The 24,294-nt window shown below is 45.6% G+C and overlaps 2 protein-coding genes across 7 annotated transcripts in view; one reads left to right on the forward strand and one right to left on the reverse strand.

The window, feature by feature from the left end:
- The first annotated feature begins 340 nt into the window (after positions 1–340).
- Positions 341–17,249, forward strand: CYP51A1 (cytochrome P450 family 51 subfamily A member 1). Its single transcript, XM_089686477.1, has 11 exons — positions 341–1,077; positions 3,096–3,263; positions 4,594–4,692; positions 5,852–6,028; positions 7,100–7,226; positions 7,637–7,811; positions 9,482–9,601; positions 12,545–12,740; positions 14,220–14,315; positions 14,399–14,567; positions 16,870–17,249. Exons 2-11 carry the CDS (start codon positions 3,102–3,104, stop codon positions 17,046–17,048), a joined length of 1,500 nt encoding a protein of 499 aa, XP_089542603.1. The 5' UTR covers positions 341–1,077; positions 3,096–3,101; the 3' UTR covers positions 17,049–17,249.
- A 2,933-nt stretch (positions 17,250–20,182) lies between these two features.
- Positions 20,183–24,294, reverse strand: part of AKAP9 (A-kinase anchoring protein 9) — a 362,315-nt gene continuing 358,203 nt past the window's right edge. For all 6 annotated transcript variants that reach the window (XM_089686483.1, XM_089686482.1, XM_089686484.1 and 3 more), the window contains one exon: positions 20,183–20,675. In XM_089686483.1, coding sequence (XP_089542609.1) covers positions 20,635–20,675 — 41 coding nt within the window. In that variant the 3' untranslated portion in view covers positions 20,183–20,634. The remainder of the gene's footprint in view (positions 20,676–24,294) is intronic.

The following is a 24,294-nucleotide window of genomic DNA, read 5'->3' on the forward strand; positions in this document are numbered from 1 at the left end:
TCTAATGTTCTAGCAAACAACCAACCAGCAGATGGAACAAAAAGAACTACAAGTCCCAGCCCGCCGTCCCCATTTACCGGAACACGGACATCCCGTACTGTCATAGGCATTCCTGCACACATCATCCACATCCGGGAACATTCCCTGTCATGGTTTTCCCGCCATCACACACAGCGGCTCCTCACCTCTCCTCCGGGCTCCCCGGCCAGGTTGTCCTTCATACTTCCCGCCATTTCTCTCCTTCACGCGCGCCAGACTCTCTTCCCTCCGAAGCAACACTCTGCACAGCTCCACAAGTCGACAAGGATGAGAGGCGCATGCGCGGACAGAGGACTGGACGGCTCGCTGTCGAAAACAAGACGAAGAGCGGACAGCGACGCTTAGAAGCTGGAAGTGGAACTGCAATTGGAATCAGCTCCTCCTGGGCGCACAGCCGGCACAGCGGGGATGCTGTTTTTGGCTGCATTTGAATTCCAGCTGCCTGGCACCGGCAGACAGAACATGACACGGATCTCCCGGACTTTTTTCTTTGTTAGGATACAAAATTGAAGTAAAACACGAGAGTGAGTTTCTGGAGGGAGAGCCGTGTGCCGCTTCTGTGCTCGGGGTGGAGTGCCCCTTTAAGCACGGTCCTCTCTCTGGTACGTGAGTACACAGGTGGGTGGGCAGTCCCCGGATAAGACCGACAGAGCGTGACGTCACATAGTCAGACATCAGTTCAGTGAGTGCCAGCCAATGGCAGCGCGACGGCATGGAACAGCACAGAGCTGCCGGTCTCTGACCCCACCCACACTGGCCACTCTGGTCCCGCCCATTAGCGGTCTGGCTGTGTTCTGGGGTGTGGTTGGCGGGTGTCGGTCCGGGGGGGAGGGCGCTGTGTCCGGTCCGGGGCTCTGCTGAGGACAGGCGGGCTCCGTATCGCTCCCTGTACGAGGTATCCGGCCTGACAGCTCCTGGACCAGGACACGCCCGTTCCGCCCTCTGTCACCCTGACTGCAAAAGAGGACGGAGTGGAAGACACCCCCCACACTCACTGCAAGGACGGGATCCTGATCACCTCTCCGGACAGCTGTGCAGGTAGGGGGACACGGCGTGTGTGGGCGACATTCTGTCATAGAGATTAGCCTGTGCAGGTGACAGGGACTGACAGTGTATGTCTGGGGGCTCCGGACCTCCACCGTGCATCCATCCATCCCTCCCTGCACCACCATCCATCCATCCATCCCTCCCTCCCTCCCTGCACCTCCACCGTCCATCCATCCCTCCGTCCCTGCACCTCCACCGTCCATCCATCCCTCCGTCCCTGCACCTCCACCGTCCATCCATCCCTCCGTCCCTGCACCTCCACCGTCCATCCATCCCTCCGTCCCTGCACCTCCACCGTTCATCCATCCCTCCCTGCACCACCATCCATCCATCCCTGCACCTCCTCCACTATCCATCCCTCCCTCCCTGCACCTCCACCGTCCATCCATCCTCCCTCCCTGCACTCCACCGTCCATCCATCCCTCCGTCCCTGCACCTCCACTGTCCATCCATCCCTCCCTGCACCACCTCCACCGTCCATCCATCCCTGCACCTCCTCCACTATCCATCCATCCATCCCTCCCTGCACCTCCACTGTCCATCCATCCATCCCTCCCTGCACCACCACCGTCCATCCCTCCCTCCCTCCACCGTCCATCTATCCCTCCCTCCCTCCACCGTCCATCCATCCATCCCTCCCTGCACCACCTCCACCGTCCATCCATCCATCCCTCCCTGCACCACCTCCACCGTCCATCCATCCATCCCTCCCTGCACCACCTCCACCGTCCATCCATCCCTGCACCTCCTCCACCATCCATCCATCCCTGCACCTCCTCCACCGTCCATCCATCCATCCTTCCCTGCACCTCCTCCACCGTCCATCCATCCATCCTTCCCTGCACCTCCTCCACCGTCCATCCATCCATCTATCCCTGCACCTCCTCCACCGTCCATCCATCCATCCATCCATCCCTGCACCTCCTCCACCGTCCATCCATCCATCCATCCCTGCACCTCCACCACCGTCCATCCATCCATCCCTGCACCTCCACCACCGTCCATCCATCCATCCCTGCACCTCCACCACCGTCCATCCATCCATCCCTGCACCCCACCACCGTCCATCCATCCATCCCTGCACCTCCACCACCGTCCATCCATCCATCCCTGCACCTCCACCGTCCATCCATCCCTGCACCTCCTATACCATCCATCCCTGCAGGGGTGAGGAGTAAGTGGTGCAGGGGTCATGAGAGGTCAGGAGTAAGTAGTGCAGGGTCATGAGAGGTCAGGAGTAAGTAGTGCAGGGGTCAGGAGTAAGTGGTGCAGGGGTCATGAGAGGTCAGGAGTAAGTGGTGCAGGGTCATGAGAGGTCAGGAGTAAGTGGTGCAGGGGTCATGAGAGGTCAGGAGTAAGTGGTGCAGGGGTCATGAGGGGTCAGGAGTAAGTAGTGCAGGGGTCAGGAGTAAGTGGTGCAGGGGTCATGAGAGGTCAGGAGTAAGTGGTGCAGGGGTCATGAGAGGTCAGGAGTAAGTGGTGCAGGGGTCATGAGAGGTCAGGAGTAAGTGGTGCAGGGGTCATGAGAGGTCAGGAGTAAGTGGTGCAGGGGTCATGAGAGGTCAGGAGTAAGTGGTGCAGGGGTCATGAGAGGTCAGGAGTAAGTGGTGCAGGGGTCATGAGAGGTCAGGAGTAAGTGGTGCAAGGGTCATGTGGGGTCAGTAGTAAGTAGTGCAGGGGTCAGGAGTAAGTAGTGCAGGGGTCAGGAGTAAGTAGTGATGAATGCAGGGGTCAGCAGTATGTTGGTGTGTGTGATGCAGGGATCAGTAAGTGACGCAGAGTACAGAGGTCAGTAATTCAGATGTCAGTAGTAAGTGACGCAGAGTGCGGAGGTCAGCATTGTGTGATGCAAAGTGCAGGGCTCTGTATTGTGTGATGCAATGTTCCCCACCCCCCAGACTCATGGAGGCTGCCATATACAGAAGAGCCATCCAATAAAATGACACTACAGAGGCACTTGATTTGCTGCTTCTCTATGTTCTAGTGACCACGTGTTCTTTCTTGTGCAGGTGACCATGCTGGTGAGTCTATGGCAGGCGGGGGGCACCCTGCTGGAGGAGGCTGTGGGAGACAGCTTGGCTTCGAAGGTGCTCCTTCCCTGCACCTTCCTCCTCACCCTGGCCTATCTGTCCAAGCTGGCCTTCAAGCATCTCAGCACGGTGGAAGCCGATAATGTGGTACGTTTATAGTGCTGGAACTGTCATCTCCGGGGTTGTCTATGGGAAGGACCTGTTTATACTGCATGGAGGGTTGCAGAGAACTTGGTAAATCTATAATCTGGTACATTGGATATGATAGATTGGGGGGGTCGTCTACTGCTCAGGAACCATGTGCCCCAACGCTGCATGCTGTGTAGACAGTAAAATATGAATCCCTTAAGGTAAGACAGCCTGACCCCGGAACCAAGAGGAGGTCCATAATAATCAGTAATATGGACTGCAGGAGAAAGTGGACTCTGCTCTCCTCTCACACTGACCACAACCAGCAGTGATCGGAACGTGATCCATGAATACGGCTGCACTGGATCCCAGATCCACACACGGTGCTTGTCTGTTAATTCACCGGATTTATATATATATTATATGTTTATTTAAATATATAAAAAAAATATATATACTGTATGTGTGTATGTATGTATGTGTGTGTGTGTATATATATATATATGTGTGTGTGTGTGTGTGTATATGTATGTATGTATGTATATATATATATATATATATATATATATATATATATATATATATATATATATATATATATATCCGGTGAATTAACAGACAAGTACCCAACACACTTCATAGGTTTCCCAATCATGTGATCACGGCATTGAGATCACGTCCTAATGGCTCCCAAATGGCACTCTGTAATCGGGAGCGGTCGGTGACCGTGTGGTCATAGTGCTGGAGGCACACAATTACGCATGCTCCCGACACAAAACCGCTACCTGTACATGTGACCGCATGGAATATAGCCCACCTCTGTGCTTACATATATGTTTGATGCAGACAGCCAGAGGGAAGGATTTAAACCTTGCAGCATAATGTCTTCTATCCAGCCAGCAGATGGAGCTCTAGTCCACTTTTCACACGTGGATAATGATATCCTTTTCAGCTGTGCTGCTCAGTGAGTTTCCATGCAGTGACTCCTCCCTTATTAGATCTGAGACCCTTCCAGGTGTGTCTGACGCCCGGCACCCCCTGTGGGAGCAGTAGAGTGTGAAGATCAGTGGTGCAGATAGCTGTGTTTTTGTGTGCAGCAAGTAAAGTGAACAGATTGGTTGGAGAGAGTTCCTTTATTGACCTCGGGAATGCTGGAAGAGTTGTGGTCTGATGCAGAGGTGTCAGTAATTTTGGGGCTGGGTCAAGTGTCCATATGCCATTTTCTAGGATTTCCAGGGGGGTCGTGTTCCTGCCATAGTTATGGGGCTCAAGAATATGCTTTTTCAAAACATTCCTTTTGAATCGGCAACAAACTTTGGCTGATGTATTTTTTTTATGTCCTGTGTAGAAATATCCACCATACATTTCATCTCCGATTCCCTTCCTGGGACATGCCATTGCTTTTGGGAAGAGTCCGATTGAATTTCTAGAAAAAGCTTATGAGCGGGTGAGTCGGTGATCTCTTTATACATTAGATTACATTACTATTCAGACAGTACATAATTAGGCGCTCTTATATATGTATGTGTGTTTATAAATATAACTAGATACTTGGTCTGACTGCAAACATTACCATTCTGAACTGGTTTTTCATGATGGGTGAGGATTGGACCTCTAAGACCTTTGCCAAAAGTCAGACTTCTAGAAATAATGTAACCAAAGATCTTTCCCCTTGATGACTAGAGGGAGGAGTACTTAAGAAGCCGCATGAGAAATGTAGGAAGCACAGATCGCAGAATGAACAAAGCAGGGAGATACTTGCACTGCAGGGCCTCAGGCACAGCTTCCTCTCCAGCAAGGAGAACGAAGAATAGCAAAGACAATAATCTAATCCAGTTGAAGTTATAATTATGCTAGGAGAACAATATTTCAATCCAGGGAATTGAACGGACTCACCCTGGGGGGAAATATGGAATTTCTTTTTCTCCTGTATGCAAAATTTAGTCTGCCTTCCTATGGACTCTTTCTTCCTCTGGACTAAAATTGAATGAGCTATAAAAAGCTGGACTTGGTGGACTTCTATCTTATCTTATTAAAAAGCCAAATCCTTCTTCCCTTTTATTTTGTAGCTTTAACTATGCTAGCATTTTTAGATCAGATAGTTAACAGCCATTGACCAAGGGTTGGTAATACTACTTACCGATGTATCAAAATGTGTTACTTGCATTTTCATGCTCTGTTACTGACTCCTGTGGGCCGCCTAAAGTATGAAAATATAGGCAACAACAGATGTATTGTATATTTCAGAATGCACTGTGGCCCTGAGATGGATAATGGACAATGCTTTTATTTATGGGGAACTTTGATATGTGTTCTAGCATGTTGCAATGCATGTGTTAAAATGCAACAGAATCAATGGGACCTTTACAGAACAGGAAGACATGTTGACACTGCATGAAGTGAGAGAAGGTCCCCTCTTAGTTGTCACCAGAACAAATGTCCTTTGGAAGACTTCCTATCTCCTCCTGTTCTGAAGACAACCCAAAATTTTAGATTCCCTTTGCCGTGTCGGGAAGATTAATGGAGAATTCTTGTGCCAACTTACCACGTGATGTGTCTGTTTTATAAAAGTGACCCGGCATGTACTCTGATTTCCTGCTTTGTAGCACGGACCCGTCTTCAGTTTCACAATGGTGGGAAAAACCTTCACCTATCTAGTAGGCAGTGATGCTGCTGCGTTGCTCTTTAACAGCAAGAATGAAGACCTGAATGCTGAGGATGTGTATTCCCGTCTGACCACCCCTGTGTTCGGGAAAGGAGTCGCTTACGATGTCCCAAACCCGGTAAGATGACCAGTTTATAAATGGACTGTCTGGTCTAATATGCAGCCATCTCCGCTGCTGGGTGTGATAAGTGGAGAGAGTTACATGATGTATTTTTATATAAATCAGTGTATTCCCCAATATACAGTATATACAAACATCAGGCCATGCCCCAGAAGAGGCTCCCCCCCCCCTCCTCTCTCCCCCCCTCCTCCTCTCTCCCCCCCTCCTCTCTCCCCTAATTTTTTTGAGACAGATAAAACTTGATTTTGGTGGTATTTATTCACCACTGGGATTTTTATTTTTTGCTATATAAATTAAAAAGTCCAAACATTTAAAAAAAAGTGTTTTTTTTTTTTTCTATAATTTTAAAAAACATTTTTTTACATTTTATTTTTTTTTACATACTGTCACCCTAGCAGTACAGTATCACCATAGTGATACTGTAGTAAAGTGACACTGTACTCTTTGTGGGGGGTGATAAAGATTTTTTTTTTTTCTTTTTATACACTGATTGCTTTTATACCCATAAAGGCTGTAAAAGCAATCATTTATCCTCTCAAGAATGCAGCCATTGTGAAATACTGTGAGTGCTGTGATTGGTCACAGCTTGTCACATGGTACAAGGCTGTTGTGAATAGCCTTGTACCATGTGACCTCGGTGATCATTCACAATATTCACTAGTAGTAAGCAATGATGTCAGGAAGTGACATCTTGTCTACTACTGTTCATGTGATCACTGATTGGCCAATCAGTGATCACATGAATCAAGACCTCACACAGAGGTCCCGTACAGCGATCTGTGTCTGGAGGACACCGTGGGTGCCGCACGATCCCAGGGAGTGCACACAGGCAATGGATGCGGGGGATGTTTAGAAACGTCCACCCTCATCGGCAGCGCTCCCGCCTAGCCGTTTATCGACCTGGGCCGGACAGGTTAAGGTTGTCAGATGCATCCCACACAAATAAAGTGAAATCAGACAAAGCGTAATGCAGAGAGTGTTTTTGGTGGGATTAAAGCCAGGGCCTCAGTGCTGCAAGGCAAAAATGCCAACCAGGTTGAATGATGTATTCTTTGTCTTCATTTGTAGATCTTTTTGGAACAGAAGAAAATGTTTAAAACTGGTCTGAACATCGCTCATTTCAAAACCCACGTGAGAATGATTGAGGAGGAGACCATTGAATACTTCAAGCGTTGGGGAGATAGCGGTGTCAGAAGTAAGGACACTTCTCAGTCCTGTTTGGGGGTTGGTTTCCTCTTACATTCTATTCTGTGGGGATAGGGGATTTCTCCCTAGTTTCTCTCCTGGTGACCACTGTTGTTTGGCCAGGGAGTGAGGGATGTCTCTGTAACCACAAAGCAGCCAGGGGTGGAAATCTAACAGGGGTTCTAACCCTTCCCCCACACTGGTGTTCCCTTTTCCCTCGCACACCTCTCAGCTCTTCATTCTGCCTCGATGAATTGGGAGGGCACTCGCAGATCAGGAAGGGGTTGGTGATGCAGAAGATTGATAGATCTAATGATCCCATCATTTACTGCCCATTGTCTGCAGTAGGTTTAATGAACACACCATTCTGTATTATCGGTAGGAGTTGCCCAATACTGACCATACATCTGATCTCTGTAGATCTGTTTGAGGCTCTGTCAGAGCTGATCATCCTGACCGCCAGCCGGTGTCTGCATGGGAAGGAGATCCGCAGTATGTTAGATGAACGGGTGGCCCAGCTGTACGCTGATCTGGATGGAGGCTTCACGCACGCAGCCTGGCTCCTCCCTGGCTGGCTGCCACTGCCCAGCTTTAGGTAAGAATTATAAATGGCGGCAAATGCACATCTTATTACCAGACAGATATTTGATATATGTGGGACCTGCTTTGTTACAATTTTTTGTAATGCGTATCATTCCTGGGATTCCTAACCCTGTTGTACTGGATGGCTGCATAGCTTAAAATGAACCTGTGGACATTCATGTATTGATTTATGGGGCAGTAAATGGGCTTTGAAGCAATTCATCCTCATTGTCCACAGCTACAGTGCTGACGTCATTCTTGGCAGCTCTGCTTCCCCCTCCTAGCAGTTACTCAGCAGATTGCTCCCCCGGCTTCCTTTTTCCTTCTGATTTTTTTATGTTAGAGATTGGAAGGCTGTCAAGGTAGCAGGAGCTGAGTTGCTGAGTTACTGCTGGGAGTGGAAGCAGGGGGAGCTGGGCTACTGAATCAGTGCTAGAAGGGGGCAGCAGAGGGAGCTGAGCTGCTAAATAACTGCTGGTAGGAGGAGCTGAGCTACTGAATCAGTGCTAGGAGGGGGCAGCAGAGGGAGCTGAGCTGCTAAATAACTGCTGGTAGGAGGAGCTGAGCTACTGAATCAGTGCTAGGAGGGGGCAGCAGAGGGAGCTGAGCTGCTAAATAACTGCTGGTAGGAGGAGCTGAGCTACTGAATCAGTGCTAGGAGGGGGCAGCAGAGGGAGCTGAGCTGCTGAGTCACTGCTGGGAGTGGAAGCAGGAGGTGCTGGGCTACTGAATCAGTGCTAGAAGGGGGCAGCAGAGGGAGCTGAGCTGCTAAATAACTGCTGGTAGGAGGAGCTGAGCTGCTGCATCACTGCTGGGCAGGGAGAGCTGCACTGCTGAAGGAGATTTGAGGAGGAGTATCTCCTAGGTGCCTGCAGCTACACAGGTTAGAGAGGGATTGTTTAAAGCTCTTTTACTGTTTAGTAGTATGCCAATACTTGAGTGTCCTTAGCCCGGCCACAGATTCTCTTTAAGGAGGGTGGTGACATGTTTTCCCTGCTCGTAATTCTGCAGACACCTTTGCCTGCTATATGGATTACATGTGAAATTCAACAGACTGGTGGTGCCCACCCTGACATCCCTCCCTCTTGTAGCTGTGAATCCACCTACTGCCCAACAGATGCTCGTGCTAGCCTACTTTAAAATTTTCAGATGATATGTGGCTTTTTTTTTTTTTTTTTTAATTTGGTACCAGTAAAAAAAAAATGTGCACTATTGTTTCAGGGCTGTACTACGGGTACAAATAACATACACATATATCACTGCAATTGTCAAGAGCTGTAAAATTTATTTTGGATTGTTTTTTGGGGGTAGGTTATGGTAATAACATGAGAAAAATATATTTTTTTTACTATTTTGGTCCAGTTTTCCTTTTGATAAAAAAAAAAAAAAAAAAAAAAAAAAAAATCAGGAGATATCCATTACCATTTACCACCACATGAAAGCCCAAATTGTCCTGAAAAAAACAAGGTATAATTCACCTGGATGTACAAAGTAGTTGTGATGATATGTACAGTTTTACTAACACATGCCAAAATTGCAAAATTGTGCTTAGGCATTAAGATTTGCTTTACCCTTAGGCATGAAGGGGTTAATGATACTTCATCAAAGTTGAAGGACATCTTGTGTGGTGTTTTGAGTTCCCCATACGGAAGATGCAAATTTTTTTTTTTTTTTATTTTACAGACGTCGAGACCGAGCACACCTTGAGATCAAGAAAATCTTCTACCAGGTGATCCAGAAACGCCGCCAGTCCGAGGAAAGGGAGGACGACATGCTGCAGACATTAATAGATGCAACCTACAAGTAAGGTTTTTCTTCAGCTCTATCAACCTCAACCTGTGTGAAATCGTTGATGCTGAGTTCAGTTTCACACTCCTTTTAAAATCTCTCTGCTCCATTACGACTACATGTTCCTTCTTTTATTTGCCAACCTTCCCAGGAAAAAGGGTCCCATTGAAGCTAATTGGTTGCTCCTAGTCTGTTTCATGGATTGGATTGGCTCAACTTGCTGTTAATGGGGGATCTTTAGAGATAATTATTACAAGCCATTGTACATCTCACATGAAATGTGCTCCACCTCTGAAATGTAATATTACCCAGAAAAGTACAAGGCTGTATATACCCCGTCAGTCCCAGGCAATTTTCAGTGCTGTGATAGTTTGACTGACAATTACTTGGTCATACAATACTATACTTAGATGAATTTTATATAATTAGTTTTTTTTTTTTGTACTGTATAAAGGAAAAAAGACCAGAAGTTCAGTGATTGCCTGCATTTAACTTTTTTCCTTTTCATAATTTAACCCAGCTTTTCCCAACCTTTTCAATGCAGAATAACCCTTGAAATAATTTCCCGGTCTCAGAGAACCCGTTACAGTAATATCTATCTACAACTCATGATACATTAGTGTGATGGCCAGTGAGAAGAACGCTTCTTACATGTGTTGACATTGGGAAGAATTAGCCCTTTTATAGATAGCTAAAAATATCAATGGTATCAGGGGGAACTGAGAGGTAGAAATTGCTCAAGGAACCCATAGCAACGTCTGGACAAACCCTGATTTAACCTATAAAAACATGATTCCAAAATCAGTGTGGCACTTTGGCCCCCTCCCCAAAAAATCCCATAATCGTTGGTGGTCAGTGGCACTTTACACCACTGTAGTCTACCCCCCCCCCTTCAATCTCCCGTGTTTTTACAACCCTTTAGCCCAGGGGTGTCCAAACTATGGCCCTCCAGGTGTTGAGGAACTGCAAGTCCCATGGGGCCTTGCAAGACTCTGACATCCACAGGCAAGACACCCATAGGCATGATGGGACTTGTAGTACTTCAACAGCTGGAGGGCCATAGTTTGGACACCCCTGCTTTAGCCTATTCACAACAGAGGAAGGGGCCCTTCCTTTATTGTGGTTCACAGCAATCACAAGGTACAGCACCAGTTTCATTGTCTCTGTGCGCTGAGCTTTCCAATGACAGCTATTTAGGACCACACTGTCCACACAAGTGTGTTTTCTGAAGTGCAGTTTGTAAACCATGCCCCAGAAATCCACCTCCACCTTTCTGCAATTTTTTTTTTCTATAACAAGGTAGAGATGTTTAAGGTATTAATTTTCGATATCTAAATCCTGGAGATCTGCCTCATTAGCAGGGATCTGTACAACTTCTGTTATGGTATTTATTACCTACTCTGCACTTTGGAACAACACCGCTAATGCTGCTTTCATCCGAATATTATGGGGCTTATTGTGTTCTGTCCAAAGACATCAAATGGACACTTAGTGCACAACATGAGCTGGGTTCTCTCTGAGGCCCTGGGTAGAAAAACTATAAAACTGAATGTCAAACTACAAGCAAATGGTTTTGTGACGTTTTGACAAAACAAATGCAGGTTTGGGTGTCTGTCATCCTTTTCTGCTTAACCACTAGCCTACAGGGCACTTATACCCCCTTCCTGCCCAATTTCCACCTTTCAGCGCTGTCGCACTTTGAATGACAATTGCGCGGTCATGCAACATTGTACCCATATGAAATTGTTATAATTTTTTTGAGACTGATAGAGCTTTCTTTTGGTGGTATTTAATCACCTCTGGGATTTTTTCTTTTTTCTTAAACAAACCAAAAACCACTGAAAATTTTGAAAAAAAAACGTTTTTTCTTAGTTTTTGTTATACAATTTTGTAAATAAGTGATTTTTCTCCTTCACTGATGTGCGCTAATGAGGCTGCAGTGATGGGCACTGATGGAGACTGATGAGGAGGCACTGGTATGTTGCACTGATGGGCATTGACAGGCATCACTGATGGGCACTGAAAGGCAGCACTGATACATGGCACTGTTAGGCGGCACTGATAGGCGACACTGGCACTGATCGGCAACACTGACTGGCACTGATTGGCATTGATAGGTGGCACTGACTGGTACTGATGGGTGACATTGAAAGGCAGCTCAGATGGGCACTGATATGTGGCATTGATGTGCACTGGTATGCACCGATATGTGGCATTGATGTAGCACTGATGAGCACTGACAGGTGGCACTTCTGGGGCCACACTGATCATCAGTGCCCTGATGATCAGTGCACATGTCCCCTCCGCGGATTTACCGGCTCTCCTCTCGAGCTGTCAGCGCGACAGCTCGAGAGGAGAGAAATGCCGATAACCGGCTTTTCCGTGTTTAAATGTGATCAGCTGTGATTGGACACAGCTGATCACATGACCGAGCCAACATTTTCGGCTCTTTCCGTGATCCGCTGTGTCCAAGGGACACAGCGGACCGGTGATCGCCACACTGTGCGCTCCCCCTGAGCCGCGCATGCGCAGTGAGAATGGTAGGACGTCATATGATGTCCTTTCAGAACGAGAGAACTACCTTGCACCTGTCATTGTACTATAGGGTGGGTGGAAGGTGGTTAAATTCTGTCCCCAGTTAGGACGCACTGTCTCCTTTCTGCACTCTATGTACTACTATGTTCATCTTTCTTTAAAGGAGACCTGTGAGTAAAGAAATGTGCAGGCAGCCATTTCAGGTTTTTTTTTTTTTTTTTTTTTTTTAATTTGGTTATCATGCTGATCCACTAGCTTCAGTACTATGTGACAGATGCAGGACAAGGAAGCAGCCAATGAAATGAGAACTCCTGATGGCATACTTATTTGGTGACACAGGAAGTATCAGTCATGGAAAAGTCAGCAGCCCCCTTGTCTCTAAGCAGAGATTTCTTTTAATACGTGTTGCTTTGTGTTTGGCAGGGATGGTACCTCTCTGACGGATGATGAGCTATCCGGAATGCTCATTGGTCTCTTACTGGCAGGACAGCACACGTCTTCCACCACCAGCGCCTGGATGGGATTCTTCCTCGCCAAACACAAGTCTATCCAGGATCAGTGCTTTGCAGAGCAGAAGGCCATTTGTGGAGAAGACTTCCCACCCCTGAACTACGACCAGGTGAGGAACTTTCATCTGTCACATTATTACAGGCATTTATGTCACACAAACAATTTTACTCAGTGACTTACATACTAGTCATCAGTCCCTGCTATCAAAGAGCTTCCATTCTAAGTTAGTTCTGTTGAGGCAGTCTTATGATTCACACATCTCTGCCAGGCTGAATAGGTGGCCAGGTGAGGCTCCAATTTCCGAATTCAGCTTTATAGCTTCCTGTGTCACCTTCATGTTCATTGGATAGAAATGATGCTGCCAGTTCTATTGTACATTTGAGGAGACAGGAGGATTTGGAGATGACTATAGATTTAATTATGTATTATAGATACCTGGCTTAAAATAAAAAGTACTCCAGTTTTGAAGTACTTATAAGTGATACCCAAAGAGAGCGGCCACTATACTTTGGGTCAAATTAGGCAAACAACTGATCTGGATGGCTGTATTCAGTTATCACGTTTGATTGTTCCTGTGTACTTGGTGAGCTTGTCTTTCCACCCACACTATTTGTGAACCTGCGTAATTGTCTTCTATGACGTACCCGAAGGTCTGGTTTTGGTACCCCTTTTTTTTATTTCGGCTTTGAATTGTGTTCTGTTTCTTTTTGAAAACTTAATAAAAGCTATTGAAACAGAAATAGGAGTATCAACCTGACTGTACAATGTGTAAGAGGTGTGTGAATCACAAGTCAAATGTATTGGGACGCCTGCCTTTACACGTTCATGAACTTTAATGGCATCCCAGTCTTAGTCTGTAGGGTTCAATATTGAGTTGGCCCCGCCCTTTGCAGCTATAACAGCTTCAACTCTTCTGGGAAGGCCGTCCGCAAGGTTTAGGAGGGTGTCTATGGGAAGGTTTGACCATTCTTCCAGAAGTGTATTTGTGAGGTCAGGCACTGATGTCGGACGAGAAGGCCTGGCTCACAGTCTCCGCTCTAATTCATCCTAAAAGTGTTCTATGGGGTTGAGGTCAGGACTCTGTGCAGGCCAGTCAAGTCCCTCCACCCTAAACTCACTCATCCATGTCTTTATAGACCTTGCTTTGTGCACTGGTGCGCAGTCATGTTGGAACAGGAAGGGGCCATCCCCAAACTGGTCCTACAAAGTTGGGAGCATAAAATTGTCCAAAATGTCTTGGTATGCTGATGCCTTAAGAGTTCCCTTCACTGGAACTAGGGGGCCAAGCCCAACTCCTGAGAGACCACCCCACACCATAATCCCGCCTCCACCAAACTTTACACTTGGCACAATGCGGTCAGGCAAATACCGTTCTCCTGGCAACCACCAAACCCAGACACGTCCATCGGATTGCCAGACAGAGAAGTGTGATTTAACACTCCTCTACAAAATCTGCAGGGGATCAAATAATTATTTTCCCCACTGTAATAGTAGGGGTTCCCTGAGCTTGGAAAGATATTTCATGAGTTCCTTCATGCTAAAATGTTTGAGAAAAGCTGCCTTACATGTTATTTGTGTCTACTTCCAGCTTAAAGACTTGCAGGTCCTGGACCGCTGCATCAAAGAAACCCTGAGATTAAGACCACCTATAATGACTATGATGAGAATGGCCAGGACACCACAGGTCAGTGATCAGGAGGATTCTGAGTAATATTTCTACTTCCGGAACATTGTTCTGTGTAACAAAAAAATCTAAATTTGTTTTAGACTGTGGCCGGGTATGACATCCCACCAGGTCACCAGGTCTGCGTTTCTCCCACCGTAAACCATCGGCTGAAGGACACCTGGGAAAAAAACACAGACTTCAACCCTGACCGATACCTTCATGAGAATCCTGCTGCTGGAGAGAAGTTTGCATATGTTCCTTTTGGAGCCGGTAATGTGAAATGGCTTTGTATGAATAACTCTAAAACCTGCACCATAGAATGCAAAATCATAGACACATTTATACCCAGAAACACATACTTGTGCACCCCACCATTCCTTCCACGGGAAAATGTGATCGTTTGGCATCCTCCAGGGGGCACTTTAGCTGTTTCCTGCTAATGTGGACAGGGAGGAGACAACACATGGACACAATCTGTTTTGTTTCTCTGTTGTGCATATTAACTAAACCAGCAGTGATTCAGAAGGATGAGTGAGGCATTTAAAAGATGTTAGTTGCCAACCTGTAGAGTATACAGTGGCCAAATGTATTGTAAAATCTGGTCTTTTCCTATTTGTTGGGAGGGACATCCTAAGGTTCTTACTGTGTATCTGCTAACTTCAGAAGAGTCAGTCTCCTGCTTCCAGGGCAGGAAAATCCATAAAAACATAGAAAAGTGACAGCGGATAAAGTGGTCCATTGAGTCTGCCCATACAATCCTTAGACATCGAGCTCAAAAGCCTGAACCTCTACAGCCTGGAAGCAGCACGAGGCCCACTTTTTCTAAAATGGCATTAATGGGACTTGGCAACATATCTGTCAGGCAGAACAAAATTCACCAACTGGGTTTTACTCTTCTGTGTGCGTCCCAAAGCTTCCAAACATAACCCAGCTCTGGTTTATAACTAGACAGGTCCTGTTTCTCAAATGTATCCCATAAATGAAGACTAGGTGAAAAGATCACGAGGAAAAAAAACCATAGGGCAAGATTCATCAAGCTGCAATAACAAGATTTTATCCAGCTACCACCAATTCTTAATGTACTTAAAATACCCTTCGACTCCAATTTGGAGTTGTTAAATCTGAAGCAAAATCTGCTGACATCCTGTCTTCCTTTTACCCCCACCCCCCCCCCCCCAATCAATATGTTTTTAAATAAAGCCTTTCCATTTATCATTGCCTACTGTATTTTAGACCCAGTGATGTCATCATTGGGTTTCTGTGCTTCTCTATGCAGCGCAGGCCAACCATGGCTGGTGGGAGGGGCTGGCAGGGTGCTGTATATATCTTCCTGAAAACATCACAGCACCCTGTCTCTGTACTTCTCTCAAGGGTCCCATCCGGGGCAGTGAGTGTTTTTAGACATTCTATTTGCATGCAAGCCACCTTCGGTAATGCTGAGCCTCTACATAATGAAAAAAACTGAATTCCGGTGCATGAAAGGGGCGGGCCAGGTATAGTAAGGCGGGGGAGGAAAGTACTAAATTCAGGGGTGTCAAACTGGCGGTTCTCCAGCTGTTGCAAAACTACAAGTCCCATCATGCCTTTGGGAGTCATGCTTGTAACGTCAATCTTGCAATGCCTCATGGGACTTAGTAGTTTGGCAACAGCTGAAGGGCCGCCAGTGTGACACCCGTGTGCTAGATGATGCTGGATATCCTCCAGCCAGGAAATGAGGAGGGCTTGGAGTCGCTGCAGCTTTTGGTGCAGACTGTAAGCAGCTCACAGTGTGCAGTGAAATAAAAGTAAGCACCGTCAATATAGAAGAGGAGCCTGTACAGCTACAGACTTTAGTTTTATTATGCATCTTCATAGGATGACTAGGGATGAGCTTAGGTGTGTGCAGACACAAGTGTGAACCCGCCTGAGCTATACAGCCAGAAAGCTGCCAACCACTAACCATCAGTGGCAAATGTATTCTCTGTGCTGCAGCTGCACATAGGCAAGGATCATGTCTTTTGTCAGCTGTAGGCCAGGGGAATGCCCCTGCTGCCTATGATTGGCTGTCTGCTTTGACAGCTTCCTGGCATGATAGCTCAGGGTTAGCCTATGACAGACACCAATGCTATTATAGAAATCACATTTAAGTGGTTGGAAAGGCTCAAGGTTTTTTATTTATTCTATGGAAGAAGATTAAAAAAAAAAAAAAAAAAGTTTCTGTGTGCAGCAGCTCCCTACCCTCCCCTAATACTTACCTAAGTCCCCTCTCATTGAGACAGCAGCGGGAGCCAATGTCAATCACAGCCAGTGGGGGTGGGGTGTATGTGTATGGGTGAGTATAGCAGTGGCTCAAGAGTGAGCCTGCTTGGATGCCCCCAAAGATGCTTGCTTGGGGGGCACTCAGCAGGGGCCAGAAGCATCGGTTGGGGACCTAAGAAGAGGAGGATTGGGGCTGCTCTGTGCAAAACTACTGCATAGAGCAGGTAAGTATAACGTGTGTTTTTTCTTTAATTGCCTTTAATATCACTTTAGCAACAAAAGCAATGTTACATCCACATCAAATTTTGTTTATCTAATATTTCCTGTTTTGCAGGTCGTCATCGGTGTATTGGGGAGAATTTCGCTTACGTCCAGATTAAAACAATTTGGTCAACAATGCTCCGGTTGTACGAGTATGAGCTGGTGGATGGCTATTTCCCTACAATCAACTACACGACAATGATCCATACACCCAACAAGCCGATCATCAGATACAAGAGGAGGAAACTGTGAAAATGCTGTGATCAGTTCTGGAAATGGATATTGTAAATTACAATGTGGGATTAATTTGTTCCTGTACATGCTATGTATTTTATAAAGGAATGTGAAATATTAATTTAAAAGTGTAAAAAATTGGACTGCATTTTTTTCCCCTCTATTTGTATGTTTTAGAAATGCTGTAAATAAGTCGCATTAAATAATGTTTAATTACAATTGTGTTAATTTGTGTGGCAAACTAAGAAAGCGGCAACTTTTTTGCTGGAAATGATTTCTCCTCCTCCTTACTGGGGCAGCTTTTGAAAAGCCCCCCCCCCATCATCAGACCATCCATTTCATCTTCCCAAAAGATTATATGTGAATTTAACATATTTTAGTTATGTCATCTGTAAAAGCTTCTTGTTTGAACATCCAAAATTTCTGAGACTGCTGCTGGATGCTGCCCTCTTGAATCAGAGCTGTCACTCAAGTGACACTATAGAATTCATTTCAGTCTTTGCAGATGACACCAAGCTGTGCCGTGAAATAACGTCCTTACAGGATGTCTCCAACTTACAAGGCGACCTCAATGCACTGTTTAATTGGGCAACTATGTGGAAAATGAGGTTTAATGTTGATAAAGGTAAGGTTATGCACTTGGGGGCTAAGAATATGCATGCAGCATACATGCTAGGGGGGGGGGTCAATGGTGGAGAAGGATCTGGGGGTTCTGGTAGATCACAAGTTAATAATGGCATGCAATGCCAAGCTGCGGGTTCTAAAGCGAGCAAAATCCTCTCTTGTATTAAAAGAGGTATAGACTGCAGAGAGAGGGATATAATTTCCCCCGGTACAAATCATTAGTAAGACCTCATCTGGAATATGCAGTTCAGTTTTGGGCACCAATTCACAAAAAGAACATTGGGGAACTGGAGGAAGTACAGAGAAGGGCAACCAAACTGATAAGAGGCATGGAGGAGCTCAGCTATGAGGAAAGATTAGAGGAACTGAATTTATTCTCTCTTGAGAAGAGATTAAGGGGGGATATGATCTCCATGTATAATACATAAGGGGGGGATATGATCTCCATGTACAATACATAAGGGGAGATGTGATCACCATGTATAATACATAAGGGGGGATATGATCACCATGTATAATACATAAGGGGGATATGATCTCCATGTACAATACATAAGGGGGGATATGATCTCCATGTACAATACATAAGGGGGGATATGATCTCCATGTACAATACATAAGGGGGGATATGATCTCCATGTACAATACATAAGGGGGGATATGATCTCCATGTACAATACATAAGGGGGGATATGATCACCATGTATAATACATAAGGGGGATATGATCTCCATGTATAAATACATCAGTGGTTCATATAGTGAACTCAGTGTAGAGTTAATCACCCTGAGGTCATCACAGAGGACAGGGGGGCACTCTTTACGTCTAGAGGAAAAGAGATTTAATCTCCAAACATGGAAAGGTGTCTTCACAGTGAGAGCTGTGAAAATGTGGAATAGACTCCCTCAAGAGTTGGTTCTGGCCAGCTCACAGGATTGCTTTAAAAAAAAGTCCTGGATTCTTTCTTAGATACAGAGAATATAACTGGATACTAACATTTATAGGTAAAGTTGATCCAGGGAATATCTGACTGCTTTTCGGGGAATCAGGAAGGAATTATTTTCCCCTGCAGGAGCAAATTGGATCATGCTTTGTTGGGGTTTTTTGCCTTCCTCTGGATCAATTGTGGGTGTAGGATTATAACCTTTTTTTTTTTTTAAATGGTTAACTGCAAAACGACAAAAGTTCAGACTAACTATGTAATTCCATTTGCTACATAAAAGGTTATGTAGGTGGGGTGGAGGAGCTGGGACAGCACAGATCATACTCCAAGAAGAAGAGAGGGTTTTGACATGCAAAAAGGGAAGTGTTTATGGTAGGGAACTGGCTCTTCTTGAAATAGTTACATTTTAAAAGCTGATGGCAGGGTCTCTTTAAGTGCCCATTCAGCCTCCTGTTTTGCAGTATGTGCATTTACTGGCGTTTAAACACTTTCCAGTAGCAGCACACTGTGGTGCACTTTGTTCCTAAAGGGTCATGTGCATTTTTGGTCCATTGTGGTACAATTGGCAGCTTCTTTATAATAGTTGCCTTATAACAAAGTGCCCTAAAATGGTATGATGGAGGCTTTAAATATCCCCCATCTTTTTATATTGTTTAACTCGAGTCAATGATAGGATCACATATCATAAATATATATAACTATAACCAGACAAGTCATAAAATTATCAGAACATAAAGTAACCAAAAACACCCCTCTAAACCCATGCAAAGCACAGCTCGTAAAAGAGAATCTCACTCCCCTTAGAAATCCATACTATAAAGGAAAAGAGGGAAAAAAATGTACTCTGGGAAAATGGATGGAGTCATGCAAATCTGTTTTTATATACCTGGGATAATTTGTACCTCCAGGACCTGGTGTAATGTACAAATACAGCCCCATATTTTACAGCCAATTATTCCAAACTGGATAGGACTGTAGCCTATCATCAGTGCAGGGTATGAAACCCATGGCCTCCATGGTATAGAACAGAGGTTCTACGTCTCCTAGATAAACTGCAAAATTAGTCATTATACCTTCTTTGGAAGCTTCATTAATGCAAATTCGTCTGTAACTAAGGTAATGTCTTGTAAAAAAAAAAAAAAAAAAAAACCAGATCTGCACATTAAAGTGGTCCATTACTCGAGCCCTATGAAGCTGAAGACAAGGCATTGGATTTATGTGAGAGCAGGTATATGACATGGGTACATGTAACAGCTGGCAGGTCGCTTTACATCATCCCAATCTTGTGGTCAGCAGTGACATTGCCAAAGTATAAAACATGCCCTGACCAGGTCCTATATGTGCACCTGCCTGCAAAAAAAACCCCCAAAAATATAGATATTTCACAAATGTAAGCAAAAACATTGCAGATGGCTTTCCAGACACAGAGGCACAGGGCTCAGAAAATCTGAGAAAAAGCAAATTCCTTTAAAATCTACAACACACACGTCTTCTGCCGAGCTCTATTTGTGCCGTGTTTACCAAATTTCATCTTCCGCACAATCTGGATTTGGGTTGTCTCCCGCATATGATCAGTCTTGATTGGTGAAATTGTTAAAATGATGAAATTTATTTTAGTACTTTGACAAAATACCCATAAAATTCAAAACTTCTACCTTTACAAAAATAGGTCTCTACATATGATATGTCCAGTCTGTAACGCCGCAGCAAACGGAAGGACGAGACAATCACTCCGGCCTCCTGTTGAGGTCTACCAGTCCATGATACATACAATTCCTTTCACCCTCTTGATAAATACGTATAAGTTAATCAATTAAATTAGAAATCCACATAATGTACATGTCATTGACAGCTGATTTAAAAAAAAAAAAAAAAAAAAAAAAAAAGAAAGCTGATATACAGAAAATCTAGACTGCTTGATGTGGCTTCTTCATGTCAGATTGTTGTCGGGGCGGATGTTGGTCCCACAATAAACACAATACAGGGTAACGGAAGCAGCACAATATTACAGAAGGCAATTCAGTTATTGCGAGGGTATTATCTTCTTATGCTGTAGTGTGTTGCGTTTGCACTTGACCCTAAAAGGAAGGAAAAAAAATTGTTATATGAAAAATCAAAAAAACAAAAAAAAGATACATCAAATTAAACCCACAAGACAGAATAAAAGGAAAACCTGCAACTTCAGAAACCTAAACCTGAAACGGATACAAAAAAAGGCAAAAACATGATCCAATTCCAAAATCCATCTTAGTTCTCAAAGGCAATTTTCTTTAAACATTAGCGGATATATTTTGTGGATTTAGAAGCTCATCCAGTCTTTGAAGCAATGGCTTGAGTTGGCTACAACCAGTTCCTAGCATTATTATTATTCCACATTTTCACAGTTCTCACTATAAAGAACTCTTCTTACATGAACAAGAAGCGCTCCTTGTCTTTTGCAATGACCTTAAAGCAGTGGTTCTCAACCTTCCTAATGCCGCAACTCTTTAATACAGTTCCTCATGTTGTGGTGACCCCCAACCATAAAATTATTTTCGTTGCTACTTCATAACTGTAATTTTGCAGCGGGAGGAGTAGTGCCACATCATTGGTGTCAGTGAGAGGAGTAGTGCCACATCATTGGTGTCAGTGAGAGGAGTAGTGCCACATCACTGATGTCAGTGGGAGGAATAGTGTCCCATCGTTGGTATTAGTGGGAGGAATAGTGCCCCATCATTGGTGTCAGTGGGAGGAATAGTGCCCCATCATTGGTGTCAGTGGAAGGAATAGTGCCCCATCATTGGTATCAGTGGGAAGAATAGTGCCCCATCATTGGTATCAGTGGGAGGAATAGTGTCCCATCATTGGTGTCAGTGGGAGGAATAGTGCCCCATCATTGGTGTCAGTGGGAGGAATAGTGCCCCATCATTGGTATCAGTGGGAGGAATAGTGTCCCATCATTGGTGTCAGTGGGAGGAATAGTGCCCCATCATTGGTGTCAGTGGGAGGAATAGTGCCCCATCATTGGTATTAGTGGGAGGAATAGTGCCCCATCATTGGTGTCAGTGAGAGGAGTAGTGCCACATCATTGGTGTCAGTGGGAGGAATAGTGCTCCATCATTGGTGTCAGTGGGAGGAATAGTGCTCCATCACTGATGTCAGTGGGAGGAATAGTGTCGCATCGTTGGCATCAGTGGGAGGAATAGTGCTCCATCATTGGTGTCAGTGGGAAGAATAGTGCCACATTGTTGGTGTCAGTGGGAGGAATAGTGCTCCATCATTGGTGTCAGTGTGGGAGGAATAGTGCCCCATCATTGGTGTCAGTGGGGGGGGGGGGGAGGGAATAGTGCCCCATCATTGATACTAGTGTGGGGGGGGGAAGGGAATAGTGCCCCATCATTGATACTAGTGTGGGGGGGAAGGGAATAGTGCCCCATCATTGATACTAGTGTGGGGGGGAAGGGAATAGTGCCCCATCATTGATACTAGTGTGGGGGGGAAATGTGCCCCATCATTGGTGTCAGTGGGGGGGGGGGGGGGGTAGTGCCCCATCGTTGGTGTCAGTGGGGGGAGGAATAGTGCCCCATCGTTGGTGTCAGTGGGGGGAGGAATAGTGCCCCATTGTTGGTGTCAGTGGGAGGAATAGTGCCCCATCATTGGTATTAGTGACACCAATGATGGGGCACTATTCCTCATACTGACACCAATGATACTTACCTTGCCGACTCCTGCTCCAGCCTGGGCTCGCTCCCTCACTCTCCCATCTACAGCCAGCATACCTGGCTGCAACAGCACCATCTGCACGCTACAGACACTTACCTGTCAGCTGTCTTCCTTCTCCGGCCGCTCCCTTGCTCGATCTTCTTTGATCTTTGCGCTGCTGCTCGGCTCCGCCTCCTCGCCGGTGATTGGCCGCCTGTGTGCCTCTCCTGAGCTACAGTTCCGGCGGCCAATCACTGGCGAGGAGGCGAAGCTGTTGAGTGATCCCGGGGATGTGGCCAGATGACAGGGGCGGCATGTCATCCCCCGCACACATCGCGTCCAGGGAAATGTGGACGTATCTGCATGTGGGCGGACCCGCCTGGAGACTGATAGAGGAGCGGTGTCTAGGTTCCTAAGACCATCGGAAATATGTTTTCTCCGATGGTCTTAGGAGACCCCTGTGAAAGGGTTGTTCGACCCCCAAAGGGGTCGCGACCCACAGGTTGAGAACCGCTGCCTTAAAGCATATCTGAACCCAAAAACAAAAGCTTACCAGTTCTTATATATGGTGGCTGCATTAGTTTTCTCCTCAGCACCTGGTATTCCTGCCAGTAACACAATTCCTGTCCCTTATATGGCTACCTTTACTATTTTACTGTATATATGCACTGCATGGTTGTCACCAAGGCTGGACCACAAACGTGTCTTCCTCTCCATCCCCATCACATGGGAAGGAAAGTTTAGTAGGTCACAGAAGGAGAACAATGTTTTTGCTTTCAGTTCAGCTGATAGGAAGTGACAGGGACTGCATTTTTGACAAAAGCAACACATTTCCTGTACTTGCTAAAAACAAGGTCTGGTATGAAGAGGCATTGTCCCTCAAAGGACATATGGATCAAACAGTTCTGACAACATAGCTCCATAGTCACAGCTTCACTTGCCAACTGTAAATCATCATATTTTTGTTCTTTGGTGTAGAAATCCTTTAAAAGATGGGGAGCTCTTCTAGCCTTAGGTGCAGAGAGTAAAAGCCAGGGGTGCTCAACAGCCCAATGTGGCCCTCAGAGCCACCTGATGTTGCCATTGTCCTCAGTCCAGGGAAGTGCACTCCCAGATGGTGATCAATGGCTTGCCGACTTGTCTTCCCAGAGCATCAGAGTGCACTGAGTCGGCAGCAGAGGAAGCAGGAGCTGCATAAGCCGATGCTTCCTCTGTAGCGCCGACTCCTGTCCCAGGTGGATTAATACCAAGTGCTCTTCGCCTGGGACCTTCTTTAGCAGCCTGGAGAGCAATGCCAACAGAAGCTGGAAGAATAAAAAAAAGATCAGTGTATGAAACAAAACATACGCTGCGCTTCTGCATTGGGCAAAACTGCAATGGGCTTTCACGCTAATCCACGGGTGCAGCGCAGTGCACTTGTGGCTTTCCAGCAGGTTGGTTGCACTGAGCCATAGACTTCTATTATATCCTAAATACAAGAGTTTTGGTGCACTTTCAGAAAGTGCACCTCAACCCGCAAGATATAATAGAAGTCTATAGCAAGGAGCAGCCAATGCACAGGAAAGCCGCAGGTGCACTGCGCTACACCCGTGGATTAGTGTGAAAGCCCACTGCAGTTTTGCACAATGCAAAAGCGCAGCATATGTTTTGATTAATACACTGACCTTTTTTTCCTCTGTGGGCAAACCGCAGTGCATCAGTGTGAAAGCAGTTTGGGGAGTGGTAAAACCCTGCAGTTCATATCTGTTTTTACCACATCCCCCCAACCACTGATTTAGCATCAGTGGTTATTTCATTTCAATGTGGCCCTTGACTAGCTACCAAATCATTTAAGTGGCCCTCGCTCTTCAAAAAGTTGAGCACCCCTGATATTAGCCAATCAAAAAAAAAACAAAGCCATGACAGGAACTAAAAAACAGTATTTTTGACTTTTTGCTATAAAACATATCCAGTAAAAAAAAAAGAAAAAAAAAAAAAATCAATCAAATTGCACCATAAATTTAGGCCAAAATGTAT

The sequence above is a fragment of the Staurois parvus genome, unplaced genomic scaffold, assembly GCF_062004578.1.
Source record: "Staurois parvus isolate SC_StPar_1 unplaced genomic scaffold, SC_StPar_1.0 ptg000400l, whole genome shotgun sequence".
Classification (NCBI taxonomy): Eukaryota; Metazoa; Chordata; class Amphibia; order Anura; family Ranidae; genus Staurois; species Staurois parvus.